We start from the raw sequence: 20804 nt of genomic DNA, 5'->3' as shown, positions 1-20804 counted from the left end.
CAGGACAATTTGATATGATAGATTTTTGAGTTATGCCCCTTTTAAAATCAAATCATTTTGTTTATAAAATATATATCCTGCTTCTTATACCTGTTAAGCCATCATACTGAGGTAGATTCACAATACTTAGATGATTGATCCATTATTGTCTCCTTGTTCTTTTGTAAACTGCACAGAGTCTGACTAATAAAAAGATATAACTATATGGATAGTTGAATGTATTTTATTCACTTTCATATACATCAAATGTGGATCATAAATGAGATTACTTGGGAAAAAAACATAACATGAACCGCAAAATGCAGTATCTGTGCACACAAAAACCCTGCACCAATGAAAAAGAGGTTGATTTGACTTTCAGTTCAGAGATGACGTTATATTTAATAATAACGTTGAATTGTATTCTCACATCAAGAAATGTAATTAATAAACTGTTGTTGTACAGGGGGGCATAGAGACATTTTGTACTTGAGTTCGAACAACATTAAATTTACTTAATATTTCAATTTTTAATATTTAGGATAAATTTAAATAAATTAAACAAGCTTTGCCCCGGATGGATTAGATTTTAGCAATGTGCCATTTAACTGACTAAATTAAGGAGGAATTCTGTATAAATGTACACTTATAAAATCTAGTCATCCCTATATTTCATGTTAACTCAGTTCAATGATCAATATCATTTCTATCAGCTATAATTATTAATTTTAAATTATCTAAACATTGATCAAACATTTATGCATGTACTATGGTTGCATGTATTTGAACTTCTCAAAAAATATTTTCAAATACTTCAAGTTGACAGACATAAAGATAAAGGGAAAAAAAATGGGTGTACAATATTGAATAATATTGTATTAAGAAGACATAAAATTTTGGAATCAACATGTAAGTAAAACCAAGATACATGTATAATTGATGAGAAATATCACTTTAAAAACCAGTTCTCTGAGAAATCATTTACCCAAAACAACAGTTCATGTAAAAGAAGAAACTTCTGTTACATCACTGAATAAGTTTGTGTAAAGCAGACTAGAGCTAAAAACACACGGTCCGTTACATCACTGAATAAGTTTGTGTGGAGCTATAAACACACGGTCCGTTACATCACTGAATAAGTTTGTGTGGAGCTATAAACACACGGCTCGTTACATCACTGAATAAGTTTGTGTAGAGCTATGAACACATTGTCCATTACATCACTGAATAAGTCTGTTTAGAGCTAAAAACACGTGGTCCACTACATCACTGAATAAGTCTGTTTAGAGCTAAAAACACGTGGTCCATTACATCACTTAATAAGTCTGTGTGGAGCTATAAACACACGGTCCGTTACATCACTCAATAAGTCTGTGTGGAGCTATAAACACACGGTCCGTTACATCACTCAATAAGTCTGTGTGGAGCTATAAACACACGGTCCGTTACATCACTGAATAAGTCTGTGTAGAGCTTTAAACACACGGTCCGTTACATCACTCAATAAGTCTGTGTGGAGCTATAAACACACGGTCCGTTACATCACTGAATAAGTTTGTGTGGAGCTATAAACACACGGTCCGTTACATCACTGAATAAGTTTGTGTGGAGCTATAAACACACGGTCCGTTACATCACTCAGTAAGTCTGTGTAGAGCTATAAACACACGGCCCAATACATCACTGAATAAGTCTGTGTGGAGCTATAAACACACGGTCCGTTACATCACTGAATAAGTCTGTGTAGAGCTTTAAACACACGGTCCGTTACATCACTCAATAAGTCTGTGTGGAGCTATAAACACACGGTCCGTTACATCACTGAATAAGTTTGTGTGGAGCTATAAACACACGGTCCGTTACATCACTGAATAAGTTTGTGTGGAGCTATAAACACACGGCCCATTACATCACTCAGTAAGTCTGTGTAGAGCTATAAACACACGGTCCGTTACATCACTCAATAAGATACTGGTATCTGTCTCTTCAGGAAATATTTTGTCCGATTCCACCATAAAGTGTGTTGGATATACTTTAAATGGAAAATCATGGTCAGGAATCCACAATGTTTGTATGAATTCAATAGCATTCTTCATATCTAATGGTGAAAAAAGACACAAGTTTAAATCTAAACACTAAGTATTATTAATTATTATCTTATTAATTAATTATTATCTTATTAATTTATTATATCTTATTAATTAATTATTATCTTATTTATATCTCCAGTCCATTTCCATTACATTTTATTCACATATCCACATATAGCAACAGACAACCATGTATGTGCAACAGACAGCCATGTTTGGATGATCACAAAGTGTGAAATAAGCAGGAGTCAGTATTACAGTCAATATGGATTATACACAGGTCAATTTCAGCTGCAGATGTTGAACAAAGGGACAAACAACAGGTGTGGTTTTGAGAGCAGACTAGATTTGTACAGAAACATTTACAACCTGTCAATATCCAAGCTATCTCCATTCTACGGCTGATGTTGAGCTAAACATGGCCTCCTCATCAGGACGTGGTCTGTGCTCATCTTCAAGAGATTAATTAGCTGTTAATTGATTAATCAACATCATACAGTATATATAAGACAGGGCTACATCTACAAATAAGTTTAACCTAATTGCATTAACACATGCTTTAATAGTTATGTAATTAATTAAATCATTTCAATCGACTTGTACTCGTAACAAAACAAATTACAAATACATGTGTCACTTCATATTTTTGGAGTTATTCCCCTTTGGTAAACATTTATCGTCAGCACAACAACATAACGACGAACGACAGAAAACGTATGGGAAGCCAGAAACAAGTCGTAATACAGATGTCAGATTTGAGATTTATACATTACCGTAATAAAACTGGAAGGATCAACTGAATAAACAGCCGAAACTGTTATGTAACGTTAAAGTTTAAAAATACGGAATAATGGTAAAATCGTAACTCGAACTGGAAATTGTAAGATTAGGTAACCATGAGATGACTGAGTACCATTTCAAAGTCCCCAGAGACAACCAAAAACATGCTTTCAAAAATCAAACAGCTTGATTTACAGCAAGACCAAAGTATAATGTGATGAATAAAACTGTAAGTAGACTGCTTCTCATCAGTAATTGTTTGTCACTTCACAAATTGCCAATAGCTTGTTAGAAAGAGATAACCAGACATCTAGGCCCAATTAAACAGAGCAGAAAGACAACATCAACACATACTTTGGCTTACATACTGTTCAGACATTAATATCATTAAAATGATGTGAAAAATGCTGATAATACGGTTACAAACTTTAAGGTAAAAAAAACGAAATCTGAATTTCCGTGACCTAGAAAAAGTTGTAGTTGACATTTCGAGTAGTCTCACTTTATATTGAATACAAGCCTTTACATCATTAAACGAAGAAAATTGCAAGAACATTTCATATCCTAGGATATAAAACAAAGTAATATATATGTTTGCCAAGTCATTTTTACTTTGTTGTTAAAAGTAGTTAGTCAAAAAACTTCAGGGGATATGACGAGATCTACGTTAACGTCTACCATTTTGGGAACATACTTATGGCCAACTACTGTACATGATTGTGTTACTATATTAACATCTGGTTTATTAATTACACTGACCTGTTATATTAATTAATTAATTAACTAATTAGAATGACATGTGACTGCACATCTTATTATAAAATACATTCAATTTCTATTTATTTTAGATAAACAATTATTCCCAATGACTGGTAGATACAGCTAACCCTGTAACAATGAGCTGTTTATATTGACAAACAATCACACAGATAAACATGTCTTACATGTATCTTATTTACTGATAATTAACATGGACTGTGTGTCTTAGTTAGCTATATCTAATGAACGTGAATGATAATGACTCAGACTTACCTGTCAGAGCGTCCTGTCTGGTGATATACCTGCAGATACACACCTTGTTGTTGTGCCGTGATCCGACCCAGAGACAGTGAGTGTTGACATCATAACTAAGGCTCCGTGGTTCACCCATCTCTTGTGATTTTGTCAGTAGATGCGACAGGAACAGACCATCTTTGTCCAACATCTGTACTGTTTTGGTTCTACCATCACACACCAGGATGTGTGACAGCGCGTCAGTACAGATTCCACGTGGCCTTAGTCCTGATCCTGATGGACGTCCTGTGTAGGAGAAACAATGTCTTCCTCCACGCTCTGTCACCACTACAGCACCAGACCCATAGCCACAGTCAGACACCACGACATCCCCATTGTTGTTCTCTGTTATATAGTGAGGTCCACTGTACAGTCCCCGTCCTGTGTTGTCGTTCTGTATGGTTTGGGTCAGTTGTCCGCTCTGGTTGTACCGGGTTACCTTGCCTATTTTTATATAGTTATTTATATAACACACCCCAACCAGTAGATCCCCAGTGGACGGGGACCAGTACACACACCGTGGTCTCCATGTTGAGTCTGTTCTCTCTATAAATGTGGTGGTTGTTTTTATATCCTTTGACAGTTTGTTGATGTTATGATTCCTATCTATATAAATCAGTTCACTCTCACTGTTCACTGTGTGTAATCCATTATTACCATCATATAAATCACTACATGAATCCTCCACACGATGTAGAGGGACACCTGTTGTGTCTGTCAAGATGAGATTGTTTCTGTCACTGACCCAGACCCGGTCTGATGTCACACAGGAAATGTGATTACAACCAACACTTGTCACTGTGAGAGATTGAAGTATATCAGGGGGAGACATCAGTTTCAGCAGACACTGGTTTTCTTGCTGTGGTTTTTCGGTCCCTGGGGTTGGGATTCCACTTAATGACTCCATCACACGAGTTTGATCTACAAACATCAAACATAGAGTTCTAATCCTGTATTGTTACAAGGAGTAGATTAAGTTAATTAGATACTCTGATTAAAGTAATTATCAAACTCACTCAAATACTTTAAATGAATTTCTCTTGTATATCCTAATTTCATAACCATGATTTATATATACTGTTTGCATCTTATTTAAATAAGTTTGAGGAATAAACTACATTTGTTAACATGTACATAGATATAATAATGGATAACAATTACATGGATATATAACTAATATATGAATTACAATCACAATGAAATAGATATAAACTGATTTAACAATTTAATATGACTTGTGTGATATAACAAAGATAACTAAGGTATACTTAGATCTCATTGAAACCTGTATGATACCTAACACATATATACTACATCAATGATAATTACCATTACCTGTCAGAGCGTCCTGTCTGGTGATATACCTGTAGACACACACCTTGTTGTTGGACCCTGATCCGACCCAGAGACGGTGAGTGTTGACATCATAACTAAGGCTCCATGGTTCACCCATCTCTTGTGATTTTGTCAGTAGATGTGACAGGAACTGACCATCCTTGTCCAACATCTGTACTGTTTTGGTGGTATAATCACACACCAGGATGTGTGACAGCGCGTCAGTACAGATTCCACGTGGCCTTAGTCCTAATCCTGATGGACGTCCTGTGTAGGAGAAACGATGTCTTCCTCCACGCTCTGTCACCACTACAGCACCAGACCCATAGCCATAGTCAGACACCACGACATCCCCATTGTTGTTCTCTGTTATGTAGTAAGGTATACTATACAGTCCCCGTCCTGTGTTGTCGTGCTGTATGGTTTGTGTGAGTTGCCCACTCTGGTTGTACCGGGTTACCTTGCCTGTCTCTGTATGTATATACCACATCCCGACCAGTAGATCCCCAGTGGACGGGGACCAGTACACACACCGTTGCCACCATGTAGAGTCTGTTCTCTCTATAAATCTGGTGGTTGTTTTCATATCCTTTGACAGTTTGTTGATGTTATAATTTCTATCTATGTAAATCAGTTCACTCTCACTGTTCACTGTGTGTAATCCTCCATATAAATCACTCCATGAATCCTCCACACGATGTAGAGGGACACCTGTTGTGTCTGTCAAGATGAGATTGTTTCTATCACTGACCCAGACCCGGTCTGGTGTCACACAGGAAAAGTCTAAACAATGACCGACACCTGTCACTGTGAGAGATTGATGGAACTCAGGAACAGATGTCAGTTTCAGCAGACCCTGGTTTCCTACGCGTCGATTTCCTCTCTCTGTGATTTGGATTGCACTCAGTGACTCCATCACATCCTCCTTGTTGAGTGACTCAGTCATGGAGAGCTGGCTGGTGTGGAGTGTAAGATGTATCTGGGCAAGGGCTGTCTTTATGGAGGAGAGGAATTGTAGCGGTCTGATTACTTTCCTCTGTTCATATATGTGTACATATCTCTGTAGGCTGACAATATGTACGATCATTTCTTTCTTTTGTTTTAAACATCTGTGTTTGAAATCAAAGTCACAAAACACATTACACATGAAATCGTTTTGTATATAGTAAATGAGATGCATCAGTGCCTGGGCCTTTGTTAACATCTCTGATTGATAGAGGGAGAATTCTGTGTGACAGGTTTTGAAATCAGTTTTGATTCGTGGCAGGAGAACAGGTCTGTAAAAGAGAGCCTCACTTCTGATGGTGTGAATGGTTCCTCTGTGTTGTTCTCGCTTTGTGTCATAGGATGTTGTAATAACTAATTGTCGGTGATTTCCAAGTTGTGTGCAATGGTAACAGACAGGAACTTGACAAGGTTCACAGTACTTTCTATAAACATGGCTAGGATGTCTCACGCAGATCTCTTGTGTTGGGATGTAGTTGATTTTATCAAGGTGTGACACAACATCATGGTCTATTGTTTGGAGATCTTTTACATGGTTCTCTTTACACTGGGGACACAGATCACATGGACACGATACACAATAGTACTCTGTGTCCCCCAGACACTTAGAACATTGATGTACTTTACATGGAATGCTTGCTGTTTCCATTGTGTGGAGGGACTAGGTCTCAAAATCACAACCTGTTTAATTAAAAAAAAGTGTTTTAAATGAAGTCAACCCCATTCTTTCCACATATCAATATCAAATTTTATATGAAATGTTTTCATTTAAAACATGTTTCTTTAATGTAATAATATATCATTCCTACAAAGATAATAATGACTCATATAAATTATGATTCATCAATATGGCTCTGGTTACAGAGACACTTAACTTGTTAAAGAAATGGCCCAAAATATGATTGACATTAGAGAGAAGGAGTAAGAGAGAGAGAGAGAGAGAGAGAGAGAATTCTCTGACCTTCTCTGTAAAACATGTTATCTTGTTTTCTCTTTTTATCTATCCTTTTCTCACTCTCTAGAACATTTTCCAGACAAGAATTCTCTCTCTCTTTGAGGCTTAACACATACCCTTGATTCTTTTCTTTCAATCTCTCTCTCTTTATTTTTCTCTCTCTCTCTCTGTATATCCCTCAGAAGGTTCTTGCTTAGCTTGATCTCATGTTTCTCATTCCTTCTTTCACTCTTTATCCCTCTTTCTCAAAATTTCTCTGCTTTTTACATCCTTGCTTTCTCTGAGAGAGAAAGAGAGTTTCATAGCCTAAATTTATCTCTTGTTCTCTCTCTTTCTCTCTCTCTGACTTAACCTAAATCTTTGTCTCCTTTCACTTTCATTTGCTTTCTCTCTTTTTGTCTGTATGTATTCTTGCTTTGTTCATTTCTCATTCCTTCTTTCATTCTTTATCCTTTTCTCAATATTTCTTTGCTTTCATACATGCTTGCTCTCAATGCTTGCTTTCAATGAGAGAGAGAGAGAGAGAGAGAGAGAGAGAATATTCTCTTTTTTCTCTCTCTCTCTGTATATCCCTTAGAATGTTCTTGTTTAGCTTGAACTCATGTTTTTCATTCCTTCTTTCATTCTCTATCCCTATTTCTCAAAATGTGTCTACTTTTAACACAGTTGCTTACTCTGAGAGAGAGAAAGAGAGTTTCATTACTAAACTTAATCTCTCTTTCTCTCCTTCTTTCTGACTTAACATAGATCCTTGCCTCCTTTCTTTCATTCTCCCTCTCTCCCTCTCTCTCTCTCTGTATGTATCTCAGACTTTTCTTGCTAAGCTTATTGCCCATTCCTTAATTCATTCTATATCCTTTTCTCTGCTTTCATACATGTTTGCTTTCTCTGAAAAGAGAGAGAGAAAGAGAGAGAGAGAAAAAACAAATGAGAAAAGGGATTGAGAGACTGCTAAACATGTACCTATGACACCAGTTTCTCTCTCTCTCTGCTGAACATCTGCCCTTGTCTCTCTTTTCTTTCAATCTCTTTCTCTCTCTCTGTATATCTCTGACTTTTCCTGCTTAGCCTAAACTTATGCTTTTTCATTCCTTCTTTCCTTCTCTATCCTAGCAGGGTTGTCTCTAACACCTGGGGGAGGACCTTAAATAATTACCTTGCTATTATATTGCATTTCAAACACAATCCATTGCATTTCAAACACAATCTAGCTATATTTCATATTTATTTTTTATTTCTTACTTCTACTTCAATTTTCATAGACAACCCCATAGTCCCTTTCTCAAAATTTCTCTGCTTTCTCTAAGGAGAGAGATAGACTTAGAGAGAGAGAGACAGACATGCACACACACACATATATACTAGTATATATAGGGAAGCAAAAGGAGAGAGAGAGAGAGAGAGAGAAAGAAAGAGAGAGAGAGAAACAAGCATACATGTTTAACTGAAAAATTATGGAAGAGGGAATGAGATATATTCTCTACTAAACATGTAACAAGTGTTTCTCTCTCTCTCACACTATCTCTACTAACATTTACTCTCTTTCTCTGACATGTACATTTGCTCTTTCTCTTTATCTATTTCTCATTTTATAAGACTTTTCTCTGCTATACATGTACTTATGGTCAATCTCTCTCTCTCTCTCTCTTTGACTTTCTCTGTTGAACATGTACCCTTGCTTTCTCATTCTTTCTCCTCTATTTATCTTTCCCATTTCCCCTGCTTAACAAAGTTTTGGTTTCTAATTGGGAGTTGAATTTATATTTTTCTATGAGTTAGTAGGGCAAACTGGCAGTGAAACAGTGTTTGGACCTTAGCACATATCATCACTACTGACAAGACTTAGTACTAGGACATAATAATTTTGTTGTAATGTATTCAGAAGCATTGTTTTTCACAGAAACTTATTTTCTCTCTCTCTCTCTCTCTCTCTCTCTCTCTATATATATATATATATATATTATATATATATATATATATTTACTCTCTCATACATGTACTGTTTTCATCTTACTCTCACCGAATTATCAAATATGTTAAACAAGAGGCCCATGGGCCACATTGCTCACCTGAGGAACAATAGGTATGATAAAATCAGCTTAATGGAGTCATAATACAAACAATCTGGAGAATGTACAATAATACATGTAGTTCCTGTATAAATAAAATCCATTTTCCCCCATGGGATATTCTTATGTTTATAATCATTATTCCCTTTTCTAACAGGATGATTTTATAGTCATATCACATGTTGAGTATTGCAGTTCTCAAAAAGATCCTTAACAATTGTTTATATATGGGATATAAAGCTACGTCAAACTCTGAACCTTCTTGTGAGGCTGAAGAATTGTCCTGGAGACAAAGTCTTAACAATTATAAAGAATCATCTGGGTGATTTGTTTCTGAGAAGAAGATTTTAAAAGATTTACTCTATATATTCCTATGTAAAACCTAAACACCCACCCCCCATGTGGCCCCACCCTACCCCCAGGGATCATGATTTGCACAACTGTGAATCTACATTACCTGAGGCTGCTTCAACACAAGTTTCAGCTTTCCTGGCTGATTAGTTTCTAAGAAGAAGATTTTTAAAGATTTACTCTATATATTCCTATGTAAAATTCGAGCCCCCATTGTGGCCCCATCCTACCCCCGGGGGTCATGAATTTCACAACTTTGAATCTACACTACCTGAGGATGCTTCCACACAAGTTTCAGCTTTCCTGGCTTTCTGGTTCTTGAGAGGAAGATTTTTGAAAATTTCTCGAAATTTTTCATTAATTTCTAACTATCTCCCCTTGAAAACGGGTTTGACCCTTAATTTTCACAACTTCAAATCCCCTTTGCCTAAGAATGATTTGTGTCAAGTTTGGTTGAAATTGGCCAAGTAGTTCTTGAGTAGATGTTGAAAATGTGAAAAGTTTACGGACAGACGGACGACAGACAAAATGTGATCAGAATAGCTCACTTTAGCTTTCAGCTCAGGTGAGCTAAAAATAGGAACACATCAATTATATTTGAGGTCACTTGACAATTTGCTGATGGTCTATGACTAGCTTTTCCCCCCACCCTGGCTGAGTATTTGACTGTGGCCCATGACTGGCTTTCCCCCTTACCCTGGCTGAGTATTTGACTGTGGCCCATGACTGGCTTTCCCCTTACCCTGGCTGAGTATTTGACTGTGGACTATGACTGGCTTTCCCCCTTACCCTGGCTGAGTATTTGACTGTCCCTGGGGAAGATAATTTGACAATATCCCAACCCTGACATTACCAGAAAAATATACTTTTCCCTTGTTTGACAAAACAAACCTTAAATAAGGATGAGGGCAATAGTTATTTTGTCAATACCTTTGTAATAAATTGATGTTGACCTTGGCCTATCCTCTCGGGCAACAGTTCTTATCCCATGGCTAACACAATGACTACTGCCCCCCTAACACAATGACTACTGCCCTCATACCTATTTAAGAGGTGTATACTATGATGTCTATGAATGACACACAACGACTAACGAGCGATTGCAATAGGTCTTCTGAGTGACCAAGAAACAAAAAGATAAGCCGTCTAATGAGAAATTCATATATACATGAAAAATTCATGAATACTATACCACATATGTACCACTGTATTTTGTTTTTCTTGACTTCATCTACTGTATCTCCATGTATCATACATTTAAAACCTATAAAGAGACCACGCAATTCTACACGCCAATTCATGTATAACACAAAGTAATATTATACAGAAAATAGTTTGGATGGTAAGTGATTTTAAAATTAAAACATATAGGAAAGCAAAAGTACTGAGAGAGAGAGAGAGAGAGAGAGAGAGAGAGAGAGAGAGAGAGAGAGAGAGAGAGAGTTACTAACACACTAATTTTTATCTAATGTGTGTTTAAATCTGTTTTGTAATAATCAAGATAATTAATTCCTCTGTGCATTTCCAATATAATGATTTCTGAACAGAAACATATATTGTATATTTATTTAAAACTTGGATTGTTTTAAGTAGAGATGAAAAGGGGAACATCTCCTTTCATGTTAAAATTGGAAAATTGTGTATTCCCCTTTTCACTCTGCTTGATTAGTGAGACTGTGTTTAATTAAAAGCGGTAGTGTTCCTGAAACTTAGCTCAATCAACTTTCAGATTTATATGTAAACAGATAATTCATGATCAAGTCATCAATTTATACTAATACTGAAAGAATAGAGAGGGATCAGCTGAATAAAATGTGATTTAAAAAAAATCAACATTACCGCTCTTAACCTGATTCAGTAGTGTCAGAGAAGGTTACCTCTAATCTAAATCAAAGTTTGAATGTAATGAATACAGATGTCAGTCAATTCACCCAACCTATATCATTGTTGATAATGAGTGATTAGCTGAATTAATTACTGCTGTATCATAATTAAATAAATTTAATACTATACCACAGTTATTAATGTTTTTCCGAAACTGGATCAGCTAGTTCTACCTTGAATGAAGATAAAACACCTAAAAAGTAAGCAAATATCATTTCACAAACATTAATGCATCGTTTGCTTTATAAGTTGAAATTAGACTGTTAACTACATAGAAACTTTGAATAACACATTAGCCTTTCTATGGAATTCCTATCATTTTTTATTATTTGAAAACTTTATTTAACAAGTTGACGGAATTTGAAAAAATAACAAATGAATTGTTTTTAGAAATATTCCATATTATCAGATCAAAACACATATAAAACATAAATTTTACATTAGGCCACAACATAGTATTCATTCAGGAAATGCTTAAATTCCTTAAAAATGGAATTTTACAACAATGCAAATTTACAGTTTACAACAGTTTATAAATGTAGGTCCATAGGGTATATAAATATAATTGTTAACTAGATCTCGTTACGAGTAATGAGTAGGTCTTCTGCCCGATTTTGTGTTTATATGAGACGATCGATGAAATATCGATATTCTCTGCCAAATCTGCGATCTTGGTGAATCTCGGTTTTTTGTCTCGAGACCGGAAACGGACGAACGAAAGAGATTTATAAAAATAAAAGCTGTTTTTTTTTTTATACATTTGTCTAGTGAACACCACTGTTGATCATGGAAGATGAAACACCAAAGATAATCGGTTAAACTTGTAAAAAAAAATGGTTTGAACTCTTCTGGTAAGTACTGGAAGTGACAGTTGACAAAAGAAAACCCGTTAAACATATCTTCAATCGATTGTCTATCATTTATAAGAGTTCGTTTCTCAATAACTTACAGTGACTAAAATCTCGCGGTTATCAATTTTGTAAAAAGGCTAGGTACCTAAGATATTTGATGTAACCGGAAGTTGAATATCTTTTCTTATTTAACATATATAAGATCGTGTAATTATATACCGGTATTCAAATATCGGTGACGACCGCAAGTGACAACAATTCAAACAAAACAAGATGCGTTCAGAGTATTTCCAGTGGTACCAATACCTGTTTGCCAATGGCAAGCATTCGTGCCATTGGTGCCATTGGACCCATATATACTCTGAACGAGTTTTGGGGTACGAATAGTGGGAAATTTATCAATGTTAACAATGGTACCTTTGGTATACCATTGTTAACACTGGCTAATTATTTAGCGGAAAATGTTAAACCAAGATGCAATATTTTTGCCTCGCTGATCATTTTGCACCAATAGGATACATTTATAAATATATATGTTTATAAATATTTTTCGTGTACAGTATTTTTTTTTTTTTTTTTTTTTTTACATTTTTTCATCTCCTGCAAAATTGGGTATATCTTTGAAAAACATGGCTAGCGTGAGTCATTACTATGCGATTACTATGCAATCAAATATACCCCCGATGATTGTAATTAATACCGTTTGTCCAGGGACACATTTGAAAGTCAATGCTATGGTTAATGCCAACAAAAATCTAAAGGGTCCTACCCCTAATATTGAAAAAGAACCGTTGGTGTTTTGTGGAAACTACGTTTAAGAGCTTTAATGTAAACAGTATTTAATTCAAAATGAAATAGGATCAAACAACAGGCATGGCATATGTTTGTCCTCTGTCTACAAACAAGATCAAGATAACACTGTGTAATTAAATTAACAATATAAGTATGGTGCATGAAAATAAAAAATGTTTAAACAGGAAATGCATAGACAACAACAATTAAAGAATGAGAAAGGAAAAAATACAAAAAAAAATAGTATAGAAAAAAAAAACAAAAACAAAAGAAGTGTTTTAAAACATCTATTAAAAGAAAGATTTTATAGAGTATATTTTCCTCATAAAATATATTAAGGCCGAATAGATAGACAGTCTACATCACAAGCAAAAAATTGGAAAAAAATTTCAATTTCAAATTGTTTTTGGTGTTTTAGATGGCGGTCATATTCCAACCAATGTCCCCGAACACCTGCAACATGCCTACATATACTGAAAGAATATTTTTGGTATGTTACAATGCTTAGAAGGAATTGTTCAGCTACAACGAGATTTAAGGTTGAAAAGCTGTGAAATTAATCTGTTGCCCTCACTGCATACATAATATCCGCCATTTTGTGACGTCATAAAAAAGTTACCATCGCTAACAGAGCTCTAGATCGTCTACAGAAATGTCTACCTATGATAAATTTTATCGACAAACATTGGTACCGTTGGCATACCAATGGTAAAAAAATTTACCAGTGCCAACGGCAGTACTCTGAACGCACCCAATCGTAAGATTGAAAAAGTTAATTTATTTCAAACCAAATTCATTAATATTGCTTATTATTATAAGCTTTAATATCTTTTTATCTAAGACAAGATGTATGTAACAAAGCGTTATTTTATTTGAAAAAGACACAAAACTTCAATTAGATAAATTGATGAATACTCGACAATCGTTCGACTAATGCCCCCGATGAATTAATTGACTTGTCTCTCCGTGTAAACTTGACATCCCTATAAATAATCTATTATATTGACACTTGTTCTCAAATAATTTTGCCAAAAAGACTATGGCATTGAGTTTTATAACGGTGATATGCGGTCTATGGATCGGAGAAGTGTTAACGCTATTGTTTACACAAGAATATTCGGGGTATACATATATGCACCTGTTCTGGCAATTAACATCTGTTCTGACAATTAACATTTTTTTAATTATTATCTAGATAGATTTGGCATTACAGAAATATAAAAGATAAAGAATATTCGTAATGAACATATTTAATAGAGCAACACCGAAATCTTATCTTATCCGAACCGACTACGCTTGTAGGGCCGAAACCACGAATGTCCAGAAAGCTCTTGGTCCGAACAAACCAAGAGCCGAACTGAGAAAAGGCCGAAACGATTTGCTACCCATGCCATGCATTTCTACGCGGCGCAGACAATAAATTTTCCAGATATGCTATAACACACGCCCATTTTATGTCGCCCATCTATTATGAAATTATTAGGATCACCCGCTATGGGCTTCCAAATTGATTTATGTTATCATAGACACAGAACACGTAAATATAATGATTAATGACACATTCACTCTCACTTTAAACATTGCTTAATATCTTTTTTTTTAACTGTGGTATATGTATTTATTTAAGTTTCATACGCATAATGTTAGTGTAAAAAAAGATTATTTCGGATCGCTGATTCACTAGTAGATGTAAAGGGAATCGTTCTTACCATGCACCGTGTCCCTGGATCTGCTCTATCCCTCCCAATGATTTAAGCTTATACATTACTTGGATAATACATATCTTCAACCTCCTGAAATCAACCAATTATCTTTACACAGGTAAGTTACACATTGAACTTTGTTTAAAATCAAAACGAGTTGAACATTTAAACCAGGCAGTTTATTTGCTATAAAATGTTTACACACAGGTATTAAAACTTTGTCCCGTATTTTTGTGATAGGTAATCGATGTATCGAGTAACCTGACGTTAACATTTTATGCTAAAATAATCTTTATTCGTATTGCAAATACCCTGCTTTTTTAGTATCTTGTCATTTATTTTTTGTGCATAGCGATCCCAAATGAAGTATTTGTTAATATATTGTCATGTATTTCTCAAACCTCTAACAATCAGTTCCACTTCAAACCTTCAGGATTATAAATATATGTCCATGACAAAATTTGATATATACGATATTGCTCACACAATGATGATATGGTCATTGTTATCAACACTGATAAGTTGAATTATAACATCGGGAATGACAAATCCAAATGTTCACATTTGCAAATATGTTTTCTTATATGAACCTATAGATCGTTTCTGTGATGAAATCAAAATAAGTACGGTACGCGCTTATCGTTTGAATGTTGCATTATTATAACCGCCGGGTTTGTACCGTATGGGGTATTTTCCGTACCGGGCGATTACTAGGGAATTAGCTCAACACTCGCTGTATTTTCCACATTTATTCCAGTTAATAACACAATCATATAAACAGTTACTCTCCACTCCGTACACATTAAAAAGGGGAAACTCGCTTATTGATAATTCTAACTTAATGTTAACCTACATTTGACAGTGAGGGAAAACGTAACGGATTAGACAGACGACTTGTATCTTGACTCTTAACCTCTAACTATATATCGAACTCTAACTCTCTTCTCTCTTCAACTAACTTACAATCATCTCATCTCTAAAACATATAATATTATTTTACTGGCGTGACCCTCTAAATAATTAACATGTATAAATCACCCAATCAGAGAATATATTTCTTGATCCTAACTGACCATCGTCCAGGTAAACGCCCATTTATTCACCTGCGTTTATCTGCTAATTGTTATGTAATTGCATTAACTCTATTAGTGTCAAACACAAATTTCTTATCTGAAACCATTGTCCTGCAATCCTGCCTTTCTAATAAGTATATTTCCTAAAGCTACACTTGATTACTTTGATGTCCTATTTCTTTGTTACAGTTAAGACGTTTGATAAACATTAAATTACATTCTATCACATCACAGTCAGGAGGAATTTCACGATAATTAAGAAGAGTAAATAACGTTAATTTACCAACAAGCTTAACTATAGAAAATGTTCGCAACATGTAAAATATACATTTTACATGGTGATTAACACCATGCGCTAATTTTCGTAATTATATATAATTCTCATAGTATTATAAAAGGAAATGCCTAATATCTTAATTCTGACATGTAATTAAAACTTGAATATATAGAGGATATCTATATTGTGTGATTTTATATTTGCTTTATCCAACTCGTTGAAATGGTGTTTATATTCGCGATGCTTGCCGAGCGAATATAACCATTTTAACGAGTTGGATAAAGCAAAAATAAAATCACACAATTATAGATGTTCTATTTACCTCATACAATTTGATTTATATTATGAAGCTTTTGAGACAGTCCCTTATATGACCCGAATTGATTTTTCAAAGATCAAAGACGATGATACAACGTTGTGTTATGCGGTTATTGTGACCTTGCGCAATACAATTTAGTACGTCATTTCTGATATAAATCTAAGTGTTTTGAAGTAAAGTTTCACTGAAATAAACCTTGAAATAATTTTTTAGCTGTAAAATTTTTTCTTAGAGCTTATTTACTTGATTAGATAGAATTACTGATCAGAAGAATTGAATAATCAAGTTTGTTGACATAAACAAAGTTGGGAATGCTCGTTAGTTTGAATTGACTCGAACGAGGAACGGTTGTTGATGTTTTATAAAACAAACACCAGGCCTAGCCTAATGATTCGAAATTGAAATAGTGAATAAGGATGCTTACTAGTGGTGGAATAAAAGTCTAATAAACATTATTTCGGTAAGTTATTGTATGTAGGCCTATATGAACACAACCTTCATCGCGTCGTCAGGATGAACTCCTTGATATATAACGTAATTTGCAGTTTTATAAACTACACAAAGCAAATTGAAAGTTGAAAAGGGCCTAAACTTATGAATAAAATCTTGACAAACAAGAAAACAGGGTCTATGTATAACTTTGCAAAGAAGTGGGGGGAGGGTGCTAAGCCCTCACCCCTTCCCCGGTTCCGACGCCTGTGCTACGCAGTTATGTGTTTTCCGTCATATCTGAATCTAACTTTTTTGACAAAATCAATTTAATATCAATTTTTGTAGTAGATAAGATATAATTTTTTTACTACTAGCAAAGCTTCGAAAGTAGGTCACTGAAGCGTTGAAGCGAGGGGCTGTGTCAAAAGTAGTTCGGACCGGAAGTATTTGATAAAGCATCACCCGTTTGATATAGCAAAGGTTTATCACACGGGTGATATACACCTCACGTATGAGATAAAAGTTAAAACGTACTCTTTTCTAGAAATGAGACGGATCAAGAAATTTCTTAATTAAGGGGGTAAATATATTTGGAGCGGCATGGGGTTCGAAGACCGCCGTGAGGTCCCATGAAACTCCATTGCTCTTGAATTCTAAGAATTTTGAAAGAGAATTTTTAACCGGGTTTCCTACTATTGAAATAGTAAAAATAGCGGGCGGGCGAGTTGGTGTCAAAAAGGTACCCTTATTGTACCGATAACTGGCAAAAATATTGTATATAGAATACCCCATTTCTTTGGATAGGCAGTTTTTATGAATTCAGTATTGACAAATGGATCATGGATACTGTTCACACTAAAAATAACCCGGTTTGCTGTCACATTGACAGCTTTACTCTTGTTATTTTTCTGAATTAGTTAGAATAAACGACCTGCAAAGATTTGGTAATTTTTCGCGGAAAAATTTATGTTACTTTACATTTATTTATACTTTTTTGTTGTGTAAGTAAAAGATAAATAATAACACAATCTTCAATAATAATTAAAAAAAAAAAACTAGCGCATATTTTATTGTGCGCTGTAAATTGAATTTTTACTATGGGAGGCACTGTAGCTTCCAGTTCGTCCATCTGAATTTTTTCAGACTGGGAGCTACAGACCTGCAGCTAGTTCACAAGTGGCTGTAAAGCTGTATTATAATAGCTCTCCACAAAATTTGTATCAACCAACTTCACAAAGTGAGTCTGTTTTGAACCGACATTCAGGACGTTATACTCATATCCCGTAATAATTGCTTGAAATAATACCTGCATGATAGGCTTTTTTCCCTATATATTGCCGACAATGTAAAGAAATATTTCTTAAAATAATTTATACACATTTTAATTTCACCACAGTTAACCTTATCTTTGGAATTATTATTCAATTTTTTGGAAGTGATTTTAATCAACTCTCCCAGACAAACCGAAAGTGAAACAGTGTTTGGACCTCAGAACAAATCATCGCTGCTGACAAGACTTAGTTCTTGAAAATAATTGATAAATTCGATGTAATGTATGCTAAAGCATTGTTTTTCAAGGAAACTTATTTATAAATACCTGGAAAATAGTCAGATTTTAAATGGTACGAACAATTTAGATATTTTTGTAGTCGTATGTATTCCTACGCCAGAGTTCAATATAGTCTCGTTCAACTCGACGCTCGGCTGTCTCCGTAAATCTCCGACAAGCAGAGAGTCTCTCTTGCTTGTCGGAGATTTGCGGTGTCAGCCTAGCGTTTGGTTGAACGAGACCTAAGTTCAATATTGCTTGGATCCATACAATTTTCGAGATATATTTCTATTACTGATACATAGTTTGATTGAATTAATTTTATCTTTAATTATTATTATACATGATTCATATGGGGGTTTCTCGACATTCTTGTCGAAAAAGTCCAAAAATTCATATTATAAAATCGTGCGTAATTCAAATACAAATTAGAAACTACATGTACTTGTCATGCAAAATAACATATTATTGATTTTAAAAGAAATACAAATCAACAAAATCAACTCCCGTCAGTTCTTCAGTACTTTGATTTTAAAGAGGGTCGCTTCTTATGTCTCATATTATTCACAATCTCAAAACCAATGTCTTTAAATAGTTTGTTTTTCTTATCGATAACTTTGCAACTCAGCTGACCGACCCCGTGTAATTTTTCGCAGGGTGTGTGGTGGAGGGGGGGGGGGGGGGGGAGTCTTGTCATGTCACAACTTTGTGGTAGCGATAAGGATGCATTTGGAGATATTTTCTTAATTCAGCCGAGGCCTATACTTTAACAATTTGTTGCATGTACTCTAATAACAATGGCGTCGGAAGCAAATTGAAAGGGGGGAGGCGAATCTAATCATAAAAAATCTTGACAAGAATTCCCAAAATCATGAAAATCCTAATGACATTGTGTGTGTGGGGGGGGTGGGTATACCTATAACTCCAATCTTACCTGCCCAATTTTCCCCCAAATTCCTAATCTGTGGTAGTGGTGGTGGTGTTGGGGGGTGTGCTAGTATACGTGCTATGATTCCAATTTTCAATATCACTATTAATATTTCATTCCCTTCAAGGTCTTTTAAGGAACAATTTTGTTTGCTCCGAGGAAAAAGGGGGGGGGAGGGGGGAGGGGGGCTGAACCCTCCCTGTTGCTATGTTCCTATTGGTTAGGTCTAACTTGGCAAAAAAAGTGGGGGTGGGGGGGGGGGCTAAGCCTTACCCCCCCCCCTAAAAAGTTATGGATATATTTGCGCAGTCTGGCTGTTGAAAATAAGTTCTTAAAAGTTCATCTTCTGCCTCAGATGTCCTTTAAACGATAGAGAGCTCCACAATTATAAAAAGGCGAAGGCGAAAGCGAACATGCGATGGCAAGAGTGCAATTTCGCTTTCGCATCTTCGCGTTTCGCCGTCGCAACTTCGCACTCTCGCATCTTCGATCTTAAGGCGAAAAAGCGAAGGTCGAAGTAGCCCCATTGAAACACCATACTTAGCAGACATATATGGTACTTGTATTATATCCTAGGGAGAGGAATAATCTTAGAATTTTCTTCGTTAAGCGATATACATTTGTACAGGCTTTGTATTAAATTTAAAGGGAGACTACTCGAAATGTCAACAAGAACTCTTCCCAGGTCACAAAAAATTTGGGTTTCATTTTTTTACCTGTGTTCTTGTGTACTCAACATTTTTGCCTTGTCGTAATGATATTAATGTATGAACGTTATGTATGCCCAAACTCGTGTTGATATTGTTTTCCTTTACGGACTAATTTGACATAGAGATTGTGTTATCTGTGTTTAATAGTTTGTCCCAAGTTATTGCTTCCATCACTTTTTTTATTTTAAATAAAATACACATACATGTGAAAGAAAAACAGTTGAAATCGATAAAAGGGAATATATTCAAGAAATCTTCACTAAAAAATATTTAATATTCACTCATAAAAGTTCACGGGAACGAAACAGATTTCTTACGAAGATTTATAATGTGAAATGTTTACAGCTTTTTTCCGTTCAGAACTCCCTCGGAATACCTCGCACAATTTTTCAACATTATCATCCAGGCTAATTAAAGGCTGATGCAATTGAAAATCTCCGTAAATCTACTAGACTTTCTATTCTGGGGTGTGTATTAATACCTGAAGCGACAGAGAGGGCGTTTATTTAACACAATAGACTCTGATCTTGCAGTAAATCAATCTTAACGACTCTTAATAGCATGGTTTTTGTTATATCTGGGGACTCGAAAATGGGATTTAGTCATCTAGCAGTGTCTTTTTTCAAAAACTTCCACTTTGAGTTACGATTTTTGCATTACACCGGTCTT

General features: G+C 35.2%; 1 protein-coding gene across 1 annotated transcript; it reads right to left on the bottom strand.

Annotated features, from left to right (window-relative positions):
* Window positions 1-213: 213 nt before the first annotated feature.
* LOC128162758 (tripartite motif-containing protein 2-like) lies at window positions 214-14960 on the bottom strand. The gene is made up of 7 exons (XM_052826124.1): window positions 14854-14960; window positions 11631-11694; window positions 10810-10881; window positions 5238-6923; window positions 3882-4823; window positions 2439-2521; window positions 214-2077 (listed from the first exon to the last, which is right to left on the bottom strand). The coding sequence occupies exons 4-6, from the start codon at window positions 6889-6891 to the stop codon at window positions 2454-2456; spliced, it is 2664 nt and encodes an 887-aa protein (XP_052682084.1). The 5' UTR covers window positions 6892-6923; window positions 10810-10881; window positions 11631-11694; window positions 14854-14960; the 3' UTR covers window positions 214-2077; window positions 2439-2453.
* Between the last annotated feature and the right edge of the window lie 5844 nt (window positions 14961-20804).

Source organism: Crassostrea angulata, chromosome 9 (assembly GCF_025612915.1).
Source record: "Crassostrea angulata isolate pt1a10 chromosome 9, ASM2561291v2, whole genome shotgun sequence".
Classification (NCBI taxonomy): Eukaryota; Metazoa; Mollusca; class Bivalvia; order Ostreida; family Ostreidae; genus Magallana; species Magallana angulata.
The sequence above is the reverse complement of the archived record's forward strand: the minus strand, read 5'-3'. Positions and strand labels throughout refer to the sequence as shown.

Bases quoted from the DNA above. Each gene is read 5' to 3' on its own strand.
- LOC128162758 (XM_052826124.1), bottom strand. From the start codon at position 6,891: ATGGAAACAGCAAGCATTCCATGTAAAGTACATCAATGTTCTAAGTGT. The intron at 4,824-5,237 runs GTAATGGTAATT...TGATGTTTGTAG, and splicing joins CAGACAGGACGCTCTGACAG to ATCAAACTCGTGTGATGGAG. The intron at 2,522-3,881 runs GTAAGTCTGAGT...AATCTCTTGAAG, and splicing joins CAGACAGGACGCTCTGACAG to ATGAGCACAGACCACGTCCT.